Below are 19,817 nucleotides of genomic sequence, written 5' to 3'. Positions count from 1 at the left end.
GTCCCATCTTCAAATATTTGGAGGGCTGCCGTGTGAAAGCTGGAGCAAGCTTGTTTTCTGCTCCTCAGCTAAATCTTAGGAAGAACCTCCTAATGGTGAGAGCTGTTCAACAGTGGGATGGACTCCCCCGGAAGGTAGTGGACTCTCCTTTGTTGGAGGTTTTTAAACAGAGGTTGAATGGCTGCCTGTCAGGGATGCTTTAGCTGTGACTCCTGACCTCAATGCCCCTTAGGCCGTCCCTTCCAACTCTACAATTCTGCAATTCTAGGACAAGGCTATCGAAGGCTACTAATCATCAAGATGACTTTGTACTACCTACAGTATCAGAGACAGCATGGAGTGTTGAGCCTCACACCTGGCCAAGGTAAATTGGAGGGCAGAAAAGGTGTGGTGGGGACCGTTCTTGGCAGACACGGATCTATTAGCATATCTGTTGACCTAATTCTTTATGCAACACATAGTTAAACGGCGGAAGTCCCTCCCACAGGAGACAGTGATGGCTGCCAACTTGGATGGCTTTAAAAGAGGATTGGGCAAATTCGCAGAGAAGAGAGCTATTAATGGATACTAGCCAGGATGGCTCTGCTCTGTCCTTATGGTCAGAGGCAGCAATGCTTCTGAGCACCTGCAGCTAGAAGCCACAAGAGGGCAGAGGGCTGCAGTTGTGCTCAGGTCCCGCTTGCGGGTTTCCCGTTGGGGCATTTGTTCAGCCACTGTGAGAACAGGAGGCTGGACTGACAGAAACATAGGAAACTCTGCCATTCTTACCTTGTTGTTTGCTTTGCCATCCACCTTACCAGTTCGGCTAGTATCAGCGTCCAGAGAGATAGCTGACAATATATTGGGGTGGGGTGGGGTGGGGGGAATAATCATGTTAGTACTTCAGGCTACTTATTTGATACTGTGCATGAATATTTTTACTTTATTGAATTTATTGCATTTATAACCCCATCCTTCCTCCCCAAGCGGCCCAGGGGGTTAATACCACAGAGTAAGCTGCCATGCCAGGCTTAGCTAGGTCAATTCCCCTTACCTTGGGAGAAAATAGGTAATGAAGCCTATTGCTCACCCCCAGTCTACCTGAGAAGTTCAACATGTAAGGAGGTTTGAGCTAGTTGCTCCAGCTCAACCGTATGGCTCTCATGAGCCACTATACCAATGATTTAGGAACTTGCACCACTGTAACGTGCCTGTGCAACTTTTTCTGAATGCTACATGGAAAAGCACATGAATCTGACCTTTGGAGTGTTTGCAAGTAAACTATTTTTAACTTACCAAATGTGTGGCCTTTTTCTATGCAGGGGGATAGGGGAAATTTGGAACCCACAGGAGCCTGTACAGGTCTAACAGCCTATATTTCCACGCTGTGCTTTGCTGCATATTTTGTGATTTTAAATCTCTGCTGGGGTTTTCTTGCCAAAAGTACTTGCCCCAGACTTGGATCTTGGAATCCAGGAATTTGTGTGTGTGTGTGTGTGTGTGTGTTGCACCAAAAGCCTAGAGCTGTTTAGTGGTGCATCGCGCCAGGGCGCTGGCCTCTCAGGGGTGCCCCAGTGAGTGGAGGAGCTGCACAGCTTTGCCAGCAGCCTCCCCTTTCCCTGCACGCCCGTCAGCTGTGCCCCGCCAACCTTATGGCTGGCGGGCGTGCAGCTTCCCAAGCGTCTGTGGGGATTACTCTCCCACAGCATCATGGGGGAGAGTTGCACCCCTCCCCCCATGGCTGGCAGTGTGCAGCTTCAGCCCCCCCCCATCTGTGGTAATTTGGGGGCGCTGGGTGGATATTTGCACCCCGAGACGCCACATCTGCTAAAGACAGCCCTAGATCTGAATACCAAATACGAGTGAGAATGTGGAAGGACTGGTCATTACTTACCCATACAAGTGATGTACAACCAAGCATTGGCAATGAGGGTGTCCCCTGTTGGCCCGTAATATGAAACCCGAACCTGCAAAAAGACGCAGCACCCAGTCATAAGAACATAAGAAGAGCCCTGCAGTTTTGATCAGACCAATAGCTCTGATCTAGTTCAGCTTCCTGTTCCCACAGTGGCCAAACCAGGTGCCCCAAAGGGAAACCCTCAAGCAGCCATTCCCAACAATGCCAGTGACACCTAATGTTTTTTTCTTGCGAGGTTTAAATAGCACACAGAATGGCAAGTCCCATATGGCAGCAACATGGGCTCTTCCATCCCACCGTTTAATGTGGACCTCTGTTAATTCTCCACTGTCCATGTGACGTTCTCCTCTAAACCATTGACTTTCCACCCTTACCACTCTCTCAATCTTGATTTTCTCATAACAGGGATGCTCTGAAAAGTAAGTAAGGGCCCCCCTCATCCTTTTATTCCCCTAAGTCTCATGGTTCCCTCCAGGCTTGTATCCAAAAGGACAGGCTTCCAGAAGATGAGCACGGCTGTTGGTATAAGGGTGCCTTGAGCACTTTGTCTTCAACGCCTCTTACAACAACCCTAGAAGGTAGGTTTGATTTAGTTAGTTAGATATTTTGTAAACTTTATACACCGCTTGATTGTAAGGGGGGGGGAAGAACCAAGTGGCTTACAAAAAGCTGAAACAATAAAATTATCCAGAATAATTTACAACAATAGTTTAAAACACGGGTAGGCAAACTCAGGGGCTGGATCTGGCCCAATCGCCTTCTCAATACGGCCCGCGGACAGTCCGGGAATCAGTGTGTTTTTACATGAGTAGAATGTGTGCTTTTATTTAAAATGCATCTCTGGGTTATTTGTGGGGCATAGGAATTCATTCATTTGTTCCCTTCAAAATATAGTCCGCGCCTCCAAGGTCTGAGGGACAGTGGACCGGCCCCCCTGCTGAAAAAGTTTGCTCACCCCTGGTTGAAAGCATACCAAAAAGTTTAAATACTAAAAATACTGAATTCTTACAAATGCAGAATGGGTATTATTATTAGCCACTTTTCTTTTCTTTTACAAAAGTAATTCAAAACACCATACAACAATCAGCCTGACTGAGTTTGAAATCCATTTGGACGCAGTGCACCTCCCTTGTTGCGACACTCTGCGCTGCTCACCGCAACGTGGTCAAAGGCTGGCTCCCAGGTATGGTTGCCAGGCTCTCAAAGGAGCCCAGCTGCTCCCCGCTCACCTTGTTGTCATTGACGGCGCTGCTGGGTCCGTTTAGAGCCACGACCACTTCCACGTCCAAGTCGAGAAGCCACCTTGTACCTTCAGATGCCGTGGCAACATTGGGGTTGTAGATGACGTAGACTCGAAGCCCGGAAGTTCCACGGACATCAAATGACGTGGCACCTTTGGGTATAGATCTATAGGGCCAGAGCAAACAATTGGAGTGGGGGGTGTTCAGTTTTATCATGGCATTATCATCACTGATAATTGGGAAAACTTTCTGGCAGTAAGAGCTGTTTGACAGTGGAACGGTCTTCCTCTGGAGGTTGTGGACTGGAGGTTTTAAAGCAGCAGTTGGGTGGCCATCAGTCATCGATGGTTTAGCTGGGATTCAGGAAGATCCCTTCCAGCTCTACGCTTTTATGATTCTACAATCACTATTACGATTACATTTGAATGACATATTTTTCCTTCAAGGAACACCAGGTGGCACACGTGATTCTCCCCCTCCTCATTTAATCCTCACAACAACCTTGTGAGGTAGGTTAGGCTGAGGGAAGGCAGTGACCTCATCCCCAAAGTCACACCCAGGGAGCTCCCTGGCAAAATGGGGGTTTGAATCCTGGTCTCCTAGGTCTTAATCTGACATTCTAACCAGGGGCGGACTTTGGTAATAAGGTGACCCGGAGCGAGGACAAAATTTGGCCCGCATCCCTAAATATTTCTTATGCTCTAACCACTAGGGCCTACCGGTTCTCAGTGGCGTAGCGTGGGTTGTCAGCACCCGGGGCAAGGCTAGTAATTTGCGCCCCCTAACCCTGGATTTGCGCCCCCTAACCCTAACCCCCAGATGTTGCGCCCGGTGCGGCCGGCCCCCCCCTGCACCCCCCACGCTACGCCACTGCCGGTTCTCTATTCCAGCTGGGCAACAAACCCAAAACACTTTAGTGCAAAGCAGGCTCAGTAAGGAGTGTGGTTCCAAATTTTTTTTTGGGGGGGGCACCCCCTTGGATTCCATAAACTCATACCTAGTGCCTGCTACTCTAAAATAAAGAATCATTCAGAATAGCTCTTTGCACGACATACTAAGGAAGAAAATAACACAATCCAATCCAAAACAGTAACCGTTAATGGCATATTTATTCCGAAGCCAGCTAAAACTTTATTTTAATGAACCCAACTAAGCTGTTGAATTTGATCCAGTGATAGGGGCTTTTTAGAGTCTGATAGACAATGACACCTCCATCGCACCCATGATTCCCTCTTGCCTCTTGGCTCCTGGGAATCCTGCTGGCCACTTTGGGATCCCCTACCCTAGAACTTCCCCTGCATTCTGACTGCATTCCAAAGCCAGGATTGTGATGCAACGCTACAGCTTCAATGAGAGCTGCTTGATGACAGCCTCACACACACACATATATATATTCCACATATGCATTGCCACCTTTCTCTCTGTGCTTCCTCCACCCAGCCCCGTCTATGCCTTGCAGCAGCTTGTAAAGAAAGATATTAATCTGTCAACATGCAGAATTTAAAAGGGAAGCCGAGGGAGGCAGTAAATCTGGCCGTAAACCCGTCTAATCGCTCCTTGTTGTTGGGCTCTGTTGGATTTACGATCTGCAGGAGCACACCCATTAACCATGACTCCTGGAGCTAGTCATCTTTGGTCACAGAAAGGAAGGATGGAATGCAGGGTGGGGGTGGGGAATGAAACCCTCCTTTATGGGCCCTAAATAAGAGCAATGATTTTAATAGTGTTTTCCATGCAGGTGGAACAACCGCCTTCGATTTCTTAATCTGCATACACCTATAAAGGTCATCCTGGGAGTTTGGGCTGGCTGGTCCGGAGCCCACTAAGGGATGCCCCATAGCAGGTCCTGAGTGCGAGAGCAATTCTCACCACACTTTTCAGCAAGTGGTCGGTTGACAAGAGCACTCTGGACCTCCTCCTCCTTATAATAAAATACCTGCTGGATCACACCATAAAGGGCCCAGCAGACCAATCCACTTATGTGGCTTATGTTGCAAGGGAAAAGCTTCCCAATGTAGGATAGGATGTCCTATTTTCATTTGAGAAATGTTGGAGGGTACGCTTCGCATTTGTAAGAGCTTGAACATTTAGTGCAGCATCACCCAAACTTTGGAACTCCCTGCCTATTGATACCAGCTGGGGCAACTTTACTGTATTCTTTTCAGCACCTGCTAAAAACATTGTTGTTTGAACAAGCCTACCCAGTCGCTTACAAAGTTGGTGTGAACTTTCTGTACGTTTTAAACGATTTTTCTTGATGCTTTCCTTGTTTTTTGTGAACCACTTTGAGTTTTGTTTGTTTTGTTTCTTTGTTGTTGTTTTTAACAATCAAGTGGCATGAAAATTTCATGAAATAAATGAAAACAAATAAATAAATGTCCCCCCGGGCTAAAAACTCTTCCTCAGCTACAACAATCAAAGGAAGTATGTAAGTATGTGACCTACTCAAGAGGTCGTAGAGAAAGAATCTTTCAAATACACCCTTTGACAGCAGCAAGGTGAACAAAGAGCCGTGTGACACATTGAAAGGCCAACAGGTTGCTTGAGGTGCAAGCAGTCTTGGACTAGAAAGACTAGTTGACAGGTATATCTATACATTGGCAGAAACAGTTGACAGGGTGGCTACAAGGATATGGAATGAAAAGGAGTATGGTAATGTGATATTCAGATTAATTTTTAAATGAAGTTCTTCCCCTCACCCACCCACAAATTTCTGTCTCTCGGCTGATGCTGCCTTTGGCAACCTGGCTTCTTCCAGACATGTTGGCCTAAAACTCCCATCAGCCCCTAGTCAGCGCACAGTCATGTTGACGTTGCATGTTGGGTACAGCTAGTGGATTTGGTGGTTCTGAGCAGAATTATTCCCAATCAGAGTTGATGCAGCAGAATCTGTAAAGCTGCAAATCTCTGCAAACCTGGATCTCTGCTACCTCGGAGTTTGATGCAGCGGGATCAGTTTTGGAGGGGAGGCAAAGACAGAGGGGCAGAGTGGCTTTTTGTTTATTTAAAAAGATTTCTGTACCACTTGATCGCCGCAAAACCGCCAAACTTTTTCTAACAGATGCTAAAATTATGGATGTAAATAGTTAAAAGCAAGGAATTTAAAAACAACAATCCACTGTTGTACGTGTCTGGGTAGGTTTACCTAAATGGAAATGTTTTAAGCAGGTGTCGAAAAGAGAATGGTGAAAGTGCCTGCCTAATGTCATAATACAATGTTGTATTATTTTATTGTTGTTAGCCGCCCTGAGCCCGGCTTCGGCTGGGGAGTGCGGGATATAAATAAAAAAATATTATTATTTATTAAGAGGCAGGGAGTTCCAGAGCATAGGTGCTGACACACTAAAATATGGATTCCTTGCAACTGCAGAACGAGTCTTATATGGCATCTGTAGCAGTGGCAGTTCTGCTGATCGAAGTGGCTGAGCTGTTATTTACAGAGTAGGGCAATCCCACAAGGAAACTGGTCCCAAGCTATGGATGGTGCCTAAGTATTGGGTGTGCACCATTTCCCAAACCAACACTGGGAGTGCACTGGACAGGGAGTAAACGGGAGTGAGGTTCTACATTTAGGTAGGAACCAGCTGTGCAAATGTAAAATGAGGGGACATCTGGATTGGCAGCAGGACATAGGGAAATGATCCAGGGGTCTTAGTAGACCACAAGCTGAACATGTGTCAACAGTCAAAACAAAAAAAAAATTCCTTCCAGTAGCACCTTAAAGACCAACTAAGTTAGTTCTTGGTATGAGCTTTCGTGTGCATGCACACTTCTTCAGATACACCCTTCAGATACATCCTTCTTCAGTGTATCTGAAGAAGTGTGCATGCACACGAAAGCTCATACCAAGAACTAACTTAGTTGGTCTTTAAGGTGCTACTGGAAGGAATTTTTTTTTTTTTGTTTTGACTATGGCAGACCAACACGGCTACCTATCTGTAAATGTGTCAACAGTGTGATGGAGCAGCAAAAAAAGGGGGCAAATGTTATTCTCAGCTGCATGAATACAAGTTTAGTGTCCAGATCAAGGGAAGTAATATTCTGCCTTGGTCAGACCACACCTGGAATACTGTGTCCGGTTCTGGGCACCACAATTTAAGAAGGATATTGGCAAGCTGGAATGTGTGCAGAAGAGGGCAACCAAGATGATGAGGCGTCTGGAAACCAAACCTTATGAGGAACAGTTGAAGAAGCCTGGAGAAGAGGAGACTGAGAAGTGACATGACAGCCATCTTTTTCTTCTCCTCCAGAGGGTAGGACACGAACCAATGGCTTCAAGTTACAGGAAAGGAGATTCTGACTAAACATCTGGAAAAAAAATCTGATGGCAAAAATTGTTCAAGAGTGGATTGGACTCCCTCAGAAGGTGGTGGACACCCCTTCCTTGGAGGGGTTTTTTTAAGCAAAGGTTGGATCTGTCAGGGATGCTTTAGTTGCAATTCATGCCTTGCAGGGGGTTGGACTAGATGACCCTTGGGGTCCCTTCCAATTCTGTGACTGAACACCCAGCCCACATTTCTGTCTTCCATGACAGCATGCCAAGCACATGAGGAGAGAGGGCACAGAACCACCCTGCACCAGGCATGCAGTTACAGTGGTACCTCGGGTTACAGACGCTTCAGGTTACAGACGCTGCTAACCCAGAAATAGTACCTCAGGTTAAGAACTTTGCTTCAGGATAAGAACAGAAATAATGCTCTGGCAATGCAGTGGCAGCGGGAGGCCCCATTAGCTAAAGTGGTACCTCAGGTTAAGAACAGTTTCAGGTTAAGAACGGACTTCCGGAACGCATTAAGTTCTTAACACAAGGTTTGGCACAAAATTGGAAGCAAGAAGAATTACCGACGAAAGAAGAATGGAGGATGAAAATGATGGACTATGCAGAATTAGATAAACTAACAGGAAGAATTCGAAACCTGCGGGACCAGAGATTCTCAGAAGACTGGAGTAAATTTACAGACTATTTGAAAAGTAATTGTGATGAACAGATTACGTTAGTAGGTTTGCAAGAAGTTTTGTAAGGTGCATTATCTGAAATATTGCAAAAAAGATAATGAGGAGAATTGTTAGTTAAAGATAATTAAAGGTAATATGAAATTAAGAAATGCATAAGATAAGAACAGAAAATCATCAGAGGGGTTGACGGAAGTCCAAAATTTATTGTATAAGATGAGAAATTTTGTTGTATGAATGATAATTAATATGTTAAAAACTAATAAAAATGTGTGTGTGTGTGTTTGTGTGTGTGTGTGTGTAAAGTTCTTAACCCGAGGTACCACTGTACGTGAAACCAATCTAAAATAATAAAGCTGTGTTCAGGTCCCTGACACCCTCCTCCTCCTTCTCCCTGTGCAGAACGCAGTTCTTGAGGGATTACTCATACCGGAAGCTGCACGCTGCTGGTGTCACAGTGTACAGAAATAGCGCCTCAGTCTCAGGGGCGTGGGCTGCTTGCACACCTAGCCTTCAAGTCTTTGCTTGCCTAACGTTGTCTGACAACCCCTCTCCCTCCACCTTTAAGGGCTCATGGCTAAGCTCGATCTATTCTCCTTCACACCTCTCCTTCCTCAGAAGAGAGAAGGACTCGTGTTCCTACGGTTCCTTAACGTGACATAACATAACCAGTTGACCTACAATATTCTCTTGCCTGACACAGACCCATTCAACCACTTTAATCAGTGGAATTGCCACCGCTACAGGTGCCACATAACACACATTCCACATTTGTAAGAACTCTGTTTGGAACTTTGGAACTCCCTGCCTCTTGAATCAGCTGCCTTCACTGTACTCCTTTCAGCACCTGCTTAAAACATTATTGATTAAACAAGCATATCTAGACTCTTAGAAAGTTGGTGCGGATTTTAATCTGTTCTAGTATTTTAACTTTTTATATATTTTGAAGTGTGGCTGCAAATTTTTCCTGGTTTTACTGTTTTATCTTTTGTAAAGTGATTTGAGGATTATTAGCTTTTTACCCTCAAGCAGTGTGTACATTTTATGAAATAGATGAATAAATGAATAAATAACATAGAAGCATAATGTAAGAAGAGCCAGTGGCCCATCGAGCCCAGCATTATTATTCAGAAACATTGTTGTTGAATTGTCCCTATTTTCATTGGACAAATGTTGGACGGTATGGAATCCCAGCCATCATAGCCACTGGTCAGGGATTTCTGGGCGTCAACCCCTGGTGAGCTATAGTTTCTGAATTTTTTAATAGCTAGTAGGAAGTTGCCTTCTAGCAAGCCAGACCATAGATCCATCTAGCTCTGTAATGTCTACACTGACTGGCAGCAGCTCCCCAGGGAGACCTCCCCAACCCTACCTGGAGATGCCAGAGATTGAACCCAGGACCTTCTGCATGCAAAGCAGGTGTTCTATTGGAGAGGTCTATTGTCAGGGATGACCCTTCAAGGAAGTATTGCTTAAAATATATTAGACCCTGTTTTAAACAATGAGTCTTGTGGGTTCATGCCATTGAAAGCTGGTGCCAATACATTTTTTAAAAAATAAGGATTTAAGGTGCACTTTTCCCTCAGTGCCCCACGTGCATCACCTCGGTCCCGCTCACAATGTTGTAGGAAAGAGACCAGAAAAACAATTACCTTGCTTACTGCCAGACACAGCTAAGATCGAACACAGCAACAAGCTCACAACGCCCTTTAACCACCCAGGGCTGCCTATTCTCACAAAACGCTCAACTGCCAGCCCATGCAAAATGCCATCACTTGCCCACAGAAACGCCATCACTTACCCATGGATGTCTATCGAGATTTCTGTCCCCAGCACGCAGACGATGTAGTTCGGCTGCTCGGTGGACACCCGCACTACTCTCTGCCTGGCTGTCATTGTCTCAGCGGGGAGAAAAGGTGGCCAAAATTAGCACTTCTGTGCAGAGAGCCTGGATTGTCCTGTTTTCACGGGGAAACCAGCATGACTGGCTTAGGAAGGCGAAAAGGAACCCTGGGACCTCTGCTCCACCTTGTTCCCTTTCCCTCTTTGGTGTGTTGGTGCTGTCTCCTTGCCTTCGAGTGCAGCCGGGATCTGAAATATATAGATATATGGAGAGGAATATATAGTTGGGGAAGGGACAGAGGGAGGAGGTTCCAATCTCTCCCCAAAAGACTTCAAAATCTGGGCCCTTTGGTAGGGACCTGGGTGTGCAAGGGTGTTGGATCATCAGGGAGGCCACACGCTGAGAGACAGAAAGGGCTGGACTCCTGGCTACGAGGAATACTATAATTTAGCTATTCATGTGTTCTTTTCTTTGCGTATTACTCAGGGTGCTAGGAGATGTTGTGTTTCGTTACCAAGCGGGGGAATAGGGCATCTGGGCAGGGAAAATTCATTTGGGGTTGGAGTCAGAGACAGTGATGCTTCTTAACAACAACAACAACAACAACAACAACAACAACAACAACAACATTTAAACCCCATCCATCTGGGCAGCTGCCAACACATATAAAAAGATAATAAAACATCAAATATTAAAAGCCTCCCGATACAGGGCTGCCTTCAGATGTCTTATAAAAGTTGTGTAGTTCTTTATCTCCTTGACATCTGACGGGAGGGCGTTCCGCAGGGAGGGTGCCACTGCTGAGAAGGACATTTGCCTGGTTCCCTGTAACTTCACTTCTCGAAGTGAGGGAACCTCCAGAAAGCCCTCAGAGGTGGACCTCAGTGTCCAAGCAGAATGATGGGGGTGGAGACGCTCCTTCGGGTATACAAAGGCCACTTAGGACAGCACCAACACTTTGAATTGTGCTTGGAAATGTACAGGGAGCCAGTGGAAATCCTTCAGGACCGGTGTTCTATGGTCCTGGCGGCCATATAATCCCAATTGCTGGGGACTGCAGGAGGGAACAGGGCTCTGGTGCTCGATTCCTGCTTTTGGGTTTCCCACAGGAATCTGGGCGGCCAAGGAATTCGGAGGGGGGGTATAATGAATTTTAAAATATGTTTAAATTGGTCATTCCTCCCCCCCCCAAAAAAAAACCCAAAGAGTTTTTGCTAGGGATAATGGGGACAGCAGTTCCGAAGAAGCTGACTAATCTTTTTATGTATGCAACAACTGCAGCCGGAATCTTTTACATGCAAAAATGGAAAGAGGGAGAGATTCCAACCAAAGAAGAACGACTTATAATATTAATGAATTATGCTGAAATGGTGAAATCTGACTGTAAAACTAAGAGATCAAAACTGTGAACTGTTTATGGAAAATGGAGGCCTTTTTTGTTTTTTGTTTACTATTTGTCAAAGTATTTTAGAGATATGAAATCACAAGCAGGATTCAAGATATGAGTGATGGGGGGGAGAGATAAGACGGAGTTATGAGGGTTAGCAACAAGTATAATGCAACAATTAAGGGTACGAATAAAATGGCTTTTCCATGCAAACCAGGAAGTGACTTCTCCAGACAATGGAATGTATTTTCTCTTCTTATCTCTGTGGCTGTGATCTCTTGGGTGACGCAGACGCCATTAGGCAGTTGAATGTACATGCATGCTCTGCCCATTTCCCTCCCTCCCTCCCTTCCACCCCCTCCCTCTGTGCAGACCCGGGCACTGCCAACCCACGCTACACCACTGGTGTTGAGCGATCCCATTCTCCCTGGTGCATTTCCTCATCAGAAAGAGTCCAATTCCTTATTGCTTTTCTTATCACAAAAAGACCAATTTGCTGGGCGGACAGGCAGAGAACAGGCATGTTGTGAATACGAACTTCAGTTGTGTGACCTGAGTTTGCTCCCATGTGATTGAATTCTTTAATTGCAGTTCCTTCCTGGCAGGGGGTCGGACTAATCAGTGTTTCCCAACCTTGTACCTCCAGCTGTTTTTGGACTACAATTCCCATCATCCCTAGCCACTGGTCTTGCTAGTCAGGGATGATGGGAGTTGTAGTTCAAAAACAGCTGGAGGCACAAGGTTGGGAAACACAGGACTAGATGACCCCTCCAATTTTATGGTTTGTTGAATCCTGTCTGAAAACTGACTGTCTGGAAGCACCTTTTGAAAAAAAGAAACCCCTGTGACTTTTCCCCTTGGATCACCCCTGCAATCCTGGAGGAGCAATTGACACGGCACTAGAGGAGCCAGGTTGTTCCAATGGCTTGGGGCGCTGTCTCCTCTTCTTCATGACCTCAGGCTGAGCAGCCAAGAGAGACACAGCTCCCTTCCCAGGTCAGATGTCAGATTTTGCCCATCTGACAGGGCAACAGTCACCGCTTCATCATAGCCAGAAGAGCGGATGCTATAATTTGAGATGTTATAATTAACTGGGATTAAAACAGAACACATAATATGGCGTTATACGTAACTGAGCTGCATACTTCTGATTAGACTGTGTGGCATAGCAGACTAGGACATAGGAGAGACCAGGGTTTGAACCTTCTCCTCGGCCATAGAGCCTCCTAGGTGTAACCTTGTGGGCTAGTCACTCACTCGCAGCCTAAACTACCTTGCAGGGATGTTGTGGGGAGTAAATGAAGAGGCGAACCAGTTAGGCCACCCTCAGCTCCTTAGAGGAAAGATGAGATACAGATACAATGAACAAATGAATAACGTATCTTAAGATCATTAATTTTAGTGGGTTAGCACTTCGTTCAATGTAATCCAATATGTTCTGCACATCTATGGATCAGCAAATCTATCCATGTCAGTTTCTCTCCATTTCCCCCCATTTTTCCAGTCTTAAATTCAGCTTTGCACACTTCCACATCAATTTGCAGATTTTTAAAAGAATAAGCCTAAAGATCCACCAGCGTTTTGGCATGCATATTCCCTTAGTATGGACATTCTTGCAGTTTTCCCTGATGTAACACATTTTGGGGTGCTGATTTCACTAATATGTCCAGTTTTATGCACAGTTCACCCCAGTACATGCATTTCTGTACACGTTGCCCGTCTGGAGAGCTGCGTTGCAAAATTCAGAGAAGTGTGAATTTTGAAGGACTGTTCTGTTTTGGTTCTCATATGGTTCCAAAACGTGCAAATTGGTTAGGCTCAAAATGCAAACTGAATCAAATCTCCCCAAACCTGTTCACAAATATGGCTGGTACCAGTGCTAGTTTCTGTTGATTCATTTTTCCAGAATGGAGCACGACTTTATTTGTAATTTCCATTACAGTGGTGCCCCGCAATACGAATGCCTCGCAAGACGAAAAACTCGCTAGACGAAAGGGTTTTCCGTTTTTCGAGTTGCTTCGCAAGACGAATTTCCCTATGGGCTTGCTTTGCAAGATGAAAATGTCTTGCGAGTTTGCTTCCTTTTTCTTAAAGCCATTAATACCCGGGGAATCCGCACTCCGCAAGACAAAAAAATCGCTAAACGAAAAAACTCGCGGAACGAATTAATTTCGTCTTGCGAGGCACCACTGTATTTGTAATTCTGTTCATTTTTGGAGCAAAATTCTGCAGCTAGACTGTTGGTGGGACAGACAGAAATTATACTGCCTGCCTATAGGTTACTGAGCCAGGTTTAGTTCATTAATTCATGTGGTGCTTATCATCTTCGGTCCAGAATACTTTAAGGAACACCTGATTTCTTAAATCCCTGCCTGATCACTGTGATCTTTGGGGGATTCCAGTGCACGGTTAATCTACGGAACTCACTCCTGAAGGAGGCAGTGATGCTTTGCCTCCACAGTTAAATGCAGCAATTTTTCTGAATCCAAGCTGCAGGAGGGGAGAGGGCACGTGTGCCTGGGTCCTACTTGGGCGTTTCCTTTGGGGGCACCTGGTTGGCCACTGTGAGAAGAAGATGCTGGGCTAGATGGGCCATTGGCCTGATCCAGCAGGCCTCATGTTATATCCTCATGTCTGTTCTAGTGTGTCCCCCACCCCATGGCTCAGATACATATGTTGCTGTGCGTTCAGGCCCAGGTGTGCAACTCCCTCCCACCTGATATCAGGCAGGCAACCTTCTCTGCTGAACATCAACAGCTCCTCCAAGTGTCCCTATTTTCCACGGGCAGTCCTGGATTTATACAGAAGCTGTCCTGGTTTCTTATTTATTTATTTATCCAGGGCGGTTCGCAGAAAAGATCACAACATATATCAGAATAAAAACAACCACCCAATAACACCCCCCTTCCAGAAAAGAGCCACATTTTAAAAGGGTATAGGATGTCAAACAGATCAACCAAAGGCCTGGTTAAAAAGGAACATTTTTGCCTGGCGCCTAAAGGTGCGTAATGAAGGGACCAGGCGAACTTCCCTGGGGAGGGCATTCCACAGACGGGGAGCCACTGCAGAGAAGGCCCCTTTTCGTGTCGCCACCCTCCGGACCTCTCAAGGAGGAGGCACACGAAGGAGGGCCTCAGAAGATGATCTCAGGGTCCGGGTAGGTTCATATGGAAAGAGGCGGTCCTTGAGGTATTGCGGTCCTGAGCTGTTTAAGGCTTTATAGGTCAAAACCAGCACTTGGAATTGGGCCCGGAAACTAAGTGGGAGCCAGTGCAGTCAGACCAGGATTGGTGTAATATGCTCAAACCGTGATTTGATCCTGAAATGTCTTGCTTTTCCTTAAAAAGGTAAAGGGACCCCTGACCATTAGGTCCAGTCGTGACCGACTCTGGGGTTGCGGCACTCATCTTGCTTTATTGGCCGAGGGAGCCGGTGTACAGCTTCCGGGTCATGCAGCCAGCAGGACTAAGCCTCTTCTGGCGAACCAAAGCAGAGCACGGAAACGCCGTTTACCTTTCCGCCGGAGCAGTACCTATTTATCTACTTGCACTTTGACGTGCTTTCGAACTGCTAGGTTGGCAGGAGCAGGGACCGAGCAACGGGAGCTCACCCCGTCACGGGGATTTGAACCGCCAACCTTCTGATCGGCAAGTCCTAGGCTCTGTGGTTTAACCCACAGCACCACCCGCATCCCCTTAGGACGTCCCTATTTTCATCAAAGAAATGTTGGAAGGCATGCATCAACTGCTTGATGATGACCAGCCAGCATTTTAAGTAAGTTGCATCATGCCTAGTTTATGTTTTAAAAACTCATATTATTTGACTGTTGCATTGCGTTATTGCTTTACCTATCAGAGAGGCGTTTGTGGAGGGTTCTGTGATTATATTCATTAGCTGCAGTTCCAGCATTGCAGGGGGTTGTACTAGATGAACCTCAAGGTCCTTTCAGAAGCCTAGGATGCTTGTTGTTGTTGTTGTTTAGTCATTTAGTCATGTCCCTTCGTGACCCCATGGACCAGAGCACGCCAGGCACTCCTGTCTTCCACTGCCTCCCGCAGTTTGGTCAAACTCATGCTGGTAGCTTCGAGAACACTGTCCAACCATCTTGTCCTCTGTCATCCCCTTCTCCTTGTGCCCTCCATCTTTCCCAACATCAGGGTCTTTTCCAGGGAGTCTTCTCTTCTCGTGAGGTGGCCAAAGTATTGGAGCCTCAGCTTCAGGATCTGTCCTTCCAGTGAGCACTTAGGCCTGATTTCCTTAAGAATGGAGAGGTTTGATCTTCTTGCAGTCCATGGAAAGAAGACAGTCTGTGACTAGATAGCCACCTGGCCATTGCTGCTATGGAAGAACTTGTTAAGGGCAGGATGGTGGGGTCCTCGTTTGCAGGGACTGCACTTCCTTTTCATCAGGCCCACAACCAAATGCAGCGCCGCCACCCAGGATAGTTTAATCATCTCCTTAAGTTGCTAATTGCATGCATTAATTAGTATGCCAGCGTGCATAATTGCCGACTGACCTACGAAGCCTCACCAGCTAATTGCAGGCAATGAAAAGAGGAAGCAACAGCAAGTTCTTGTTTGTGGGAGGATTTATTTAATTAGTCTGATTGCACTGGCCATATGGTGTCGGGGTGTCTACATACCTCTGGCGCAAGGACGCAGGGCCAGGAAAGACCACTGGGTGGCAGTGGGGAGAGAGGGAGAGAGAATATCCCCTCTGCACCTGAACACCTTGGAATCTCTCTAAAAAGGGAAGCGTTTGCTTTCGCAGGACAGTCCTGCAGATGTAGCTCTACAGAATGGATAGCTGGGCGAAAAGAAATCGTACAGTGTCACCTCTAGATCCGCACCTTACATTTAAAACACATTCAACACACATTTAAAGTGCATGGCTTCCTCCAGAGAATCCTGGGAACCGTAGTTTGCTAAGGGCGCTGGGCATTGTGGCTCTGTGGGGAGGAAACAACAGTTTCCAGGATTTTTTTGGGGGTAAAATCATGTGCTTTAAATGTGCACAGAATTTTCCTTAGATGTGGATCTGCCCCACAGACCAAAGTGCCCTCTTTCTTTCTCTTTCCCTCACCCCCATATTCCTTCATTTCTTCAGCTTGTGGCACTTCTTGTTCCCCCGTCAAATTGGAGATCAGAAGGTGAGAGGTTGAATCCCTAGCCTGGAGCTTCTCCAAGAATCCTGGAGAGCCCCTGTCAGTCAGTCTAGCTGGGCCAAAGAGTCTGGCTTGGTATAACACAGTGCCCTATATTCTTACGTCTTAAGGAAAGGGCTGTAACTCAGCAGCAGAGCACCTGTTTGGCATGCAGAAGGTCCCAGGTCGGGCTGGAAGGGGCCCCTGTCTGAAACCTCGGAGAGCCATTGCTGCCAGTCAGTGGAGACAATATTAAGCCGGATGGTAAAAGGTAAAGGTAAAGGGACCCCTGACCATTAGGTCCAGTCGTGGCCGACTCTGGGGTTGCGGTGTTCATTTCGCTTTATTGGCCGAGGGAGCCGGCGTACAGCTTCCGGGTCATGTGGCCAGCATGACTAAGCCGCTTCTGGGAAACCAGAGCAACGCACGGAAACGCCATTTACCTTCCCGCTGGAGCGGTATCTATTTATCTACTTGCACTCTGACATGCTTTCGAACTGCTAGGTTGGCAGGAGCAGGGACCGAGCAACGGGAGCTCACCCCGTTGCGGGGATTCGAACCGCCAACCTACTGATCAGCAAGTCCTAGGCTCTGTGGTTTAACCCACAGCGCCACCCGCGTCCCTTAAGCTGGATGGACCCTGGCCTAATTCTGTACGTGATTCTTTAGATAGCTCCGTTAGCAGAGCATGAGACTCCTAATTACAAGGTCATGGGTTCAAGTCCCATGGGCAAAAATATTGCAGCAGGTTGAACTAGATGACCCTCGTCGTCCCTTCCAACATTACAATTCTATGATTTCATGCATTCCTTAGGGTTCCCCACCAGAACCATCTAGAATGATCAGAACAATCCATTCCCAGGCTATTTTCTGTAATATGTATAATTAACTGAGGCATGTCTTCTTTTTCTCCATTTAAATCCTGGGGCAAGATATACGACCAGCGCCAAGGAGCCTCAGCCAAACCTGGGCATTAACTTATGATTAATGCTGTTTGTCAGAGTCGTCCTGCATGATTTATTTTGGCACAAGCCCTGGGTTTGCATGCTGAAATCTTGCATTGACTCAGAGGTCCATCCCCCCTTTTTTCCCTCTCCCTTTAAACTATTAGTAGTATAAAGTTCTGGTAAAACAATTCACCTTTCCTGGCAGGGAACAGTCTTTGCTGGGCAGAGCAAGAAGAATGTCACAAATCCGGTCTTGGTGGCTTAGAGTCATGAAGGGGTCTCTCTGCTTGTGAAGTGAAGAAAAGCTCTGCAGGATCAGGCCAGTGGCCCATCTGGGCCAGCATCCTCTTCTCACAGATGCACCGCATGAGAAACCCCTAAGCAGGAACTGAGCAGAAGAGCAGTCCTGGCTAGTAGCCATTAAAACACATACTCCATGAAATTGTCCAACTTTGCCCACTTATGTTCAGAAAAGGGCAGCCAAAACCATACCTTCCAACATTTTTCCAATGAAAACAGGGACATCCTATTCCATAATAATAATAATAATAATTTTATTATTCATATCCTGCCCATCTGGCTGGGTTGCCCCAGCCACTCTGGGTAGCTTCCAACATATATAAAACATAATAACACATAATAAAAACTTCCCGATACCAGGCTACTTTCAGATGTCTTTTAAAGGTTGTACAGTGGTACCTCGGGTTACATACGCTTCAGGTTACATATGCTTCAGGTTACATACGCTTCAGGTTACAGACTCCGCTAGCCCAGAAATAGTACCTCGGGTTAAGAACTTTGCTTCAGGATGAGAACAGAAATCGTGCAGCAGCGGCAGCAAGAGGCCCCATTAGCTAAAGTGGTGCTTCAGGTTAAGAACAGTTTCAGGTTAAGAACGGACCTCCGGAACGAATTAAGTACTTAACCCGAGGTACCACTGTACAGTTACTTATCTCCTTGGCTCATGGGGTTGCATAACTCCATACCCTCCAATATTTCTCTGATGAAAATAGGGGTGTCCTAAGGAAAAGTGGGACATTCCAGGTTCAAATCCGAAACCAGGGCAGCTTCTGTAAATCTGGGACTGTCCCTGGAAAATAGGGACACTTGGAGGGTCTGCAAAATTATCAAGGGGATGGAGCGGCTCCCCATGAAGAAATATTGCAGCGTTTGGGATATTTTAATTCAGAGAAAAATAAGAGGTAGCATGCATTGCAGGGGGTTTGACTAGATGATCCCAGGGTCCCTTCCGACTCTATAATTCTCTGATTCTGTGATGGATTAGGCATAGCCTGGAGAAAATGGGCAGATAATTTTTTTCTCCCTCTCCCATAACACTTGAATTTGTTGACCTTCAGTGAAGCTGAATGTTGGAAGATTCAGGATGGATAAAAGAAAGTCCTTCATGCAGCACAGTGTTAAACTGTGGAACTCCCTCCCACAGCATGCACGGGTGGCCACTAACTTGGGTGGCTGTAAAGGGGGATAAGATAAATTCATGGAGTATCTTGGTAGACCCACTAAATGATTTCCCTGCCTGATGTAGCAGTTGCAGTGGGCTCTGCTAAATGCTGTGTGACTTTTAATTGCATTTTTACAGCTGCCTGAATGAAGCCTACAGGCTGCTGGTTCATGAACCACCATTTGGAAAACCCTGATTTAGAGTATGTGCGCCCTGCTTCTCACTATTAGTCATCAGTAATAATACCAAAGAAGTATGTAACAATATAACACATTGTTATAACAATATAACAGCATTTGAAGCATTATAGAATAAGAGCAGGAAGATAGGTCTCTGCCCCAATGAGTCTACATTCCTTTTTTCTTTTCTTTTCTTGGTAATCCCCAGTATCTATTTGGCACACATACAGCATATCCTCTTACTTAATAACAATTTTATTATTTGTTCCCCACCCATCTGACTGAGTTGCCCCAGCCACTCTGGCTGTCTTCCAACACATATTAAAAAATAACAAAAACTTCCCAATACAGGGCTGCGCTCGGATGTCTTCCAAAATCTGTATAGTTCTTTCTTTCCTTGACATCTGAAGGGAGGGCGTTCCACAGGGCAGACACTACAATCAAGAAGGCCCTCTGCCTGGTTCCCTGTAATTTTACTTCTTGCAGTGAGGGAACCACCAGAAGACCCTCAGAGATGGACCTCAGTGTCCAGGTTGAATGATGGGGGTGGAGACGCTCCTTCTTTTTTTTTTTAACTTCTTTTTATTCATTTTCTATAACCAAACAACAGCAAAGAAAGAAAAATAGCCAACACATACCAAAAATAGAAAAAGAAAACAAAACAAAACATCAACCAAATCAAAACACCTAAACCAACCAAAAAACAAACATTAATTAACAATAAATAACGTTTGACTTCCCTCCATCTCGGTTTTGGGTTATGTG

At 46.0% G+C, this 19,817-nt stretch overlaps 3 protein-coding genes across 4 annotated transcripts in view; 2 read left to right on the top strand and 1 right to left on the bottom strand.

Annotated features, from left to right (window-relative positions):
• The window catches only part of LOC307221990 (protein-arginine deiminase type-1-like), a 30,581-nt gene extending 20,110 nt beyond the window's left edge, over nucleotides 1–10,471 (bottom strand). The window contains exons 1-4 of the mRNA XM_079986964.1: nucleotides 9,893–10,471; nucleotides 3,127–3,304; nucleotides 1,874–1,946; nucleotides 769–830 (exon numbers count right to left, since the gene is read on the bottom strand). Of these exons, the coding sequence (XP_079843090.1) occupies nucleotides 769–830; nucleotides 1,874–1,946; nucleotides 3,127–3,304; nucleotides 9,893–9,987 (408 nt within the window). The 5' untranslated portion in view covers nucleotides 9,988–10,471. The remainder of the gene's footprint in view (nucleotides 1–768; nucleotides 831–1,873; nucleotides 1,947–3,126; nucleotides 3,305–9,892) is intronic.
• The window catches only part of LOC307222180 (uncharacterized protein), a 28,206-nt gene extending 16,268 nt beyond the window's left edge, over nucleotides 1–11,938 (top strand). Inside the window, exons 5-6 of one of the 2 annotated variants that reach the window (XM_079987347.1) lie at nucleotides 269–364; nucleotides 2,373–2,473. In XM_079987347.1, coding sequence (XP_079843473.1) covers nucleotides 269–364; nucleotides 2,373–2,407 — 131 coding nt within the window. In that variant the 3' untranslated portion in view covers nucleotides 2,408–2,473. Of the gene's footprint in view, nucleotides 1–268; nucleotides 365–2,372; nucleotides 2,474–11,912 lie in introns of those variants that run through there. The other variant, XR_013841616.1, reaches the window with a different exon arrangement.
• A 177-nt stretch (nucleotides 11,939–12,115) lies between these two features.
• Nucleotides 12,116–19,817, top strand: part of LOC307221988 (protein-arginine deiminase type-2-like) — a 78,101-nt gene continuing 70,399 nt past the window's right edge. The window contains exons 1-2 of the mRNA XM_079986963.1: nucleotides 12,116–12,317; nucleotides 15,021–15,095. Coding sequence (XP_079843089.1) covers nucleotides 15,073–15,095 — 23 coding nt within the window. The 5' untranslated portion in view covers nucleotides 12,116–12,317; nucleotides 15,021–15,072. The remainder of the gene's footprint in view (nucleotides 12,318–15,020; nucleotides 15,096–19,817) is intronic.

Source organism: Podarcis cretensis, assembly GCF_951804945.1.
Source record: "Podarcis cretensis genome assembly, chromosome: 8".
Classification (NCBI taxonomy): domain Eukaryota; kingdom Metazoa; phylum Chordata; class Lepidosauria; order Squamata; family Lacertidae; genus Podarcis; species Podarcis cretensis.
This window is presented reverse-complemented; position numbering and strand designations above follow the sequence as displayed.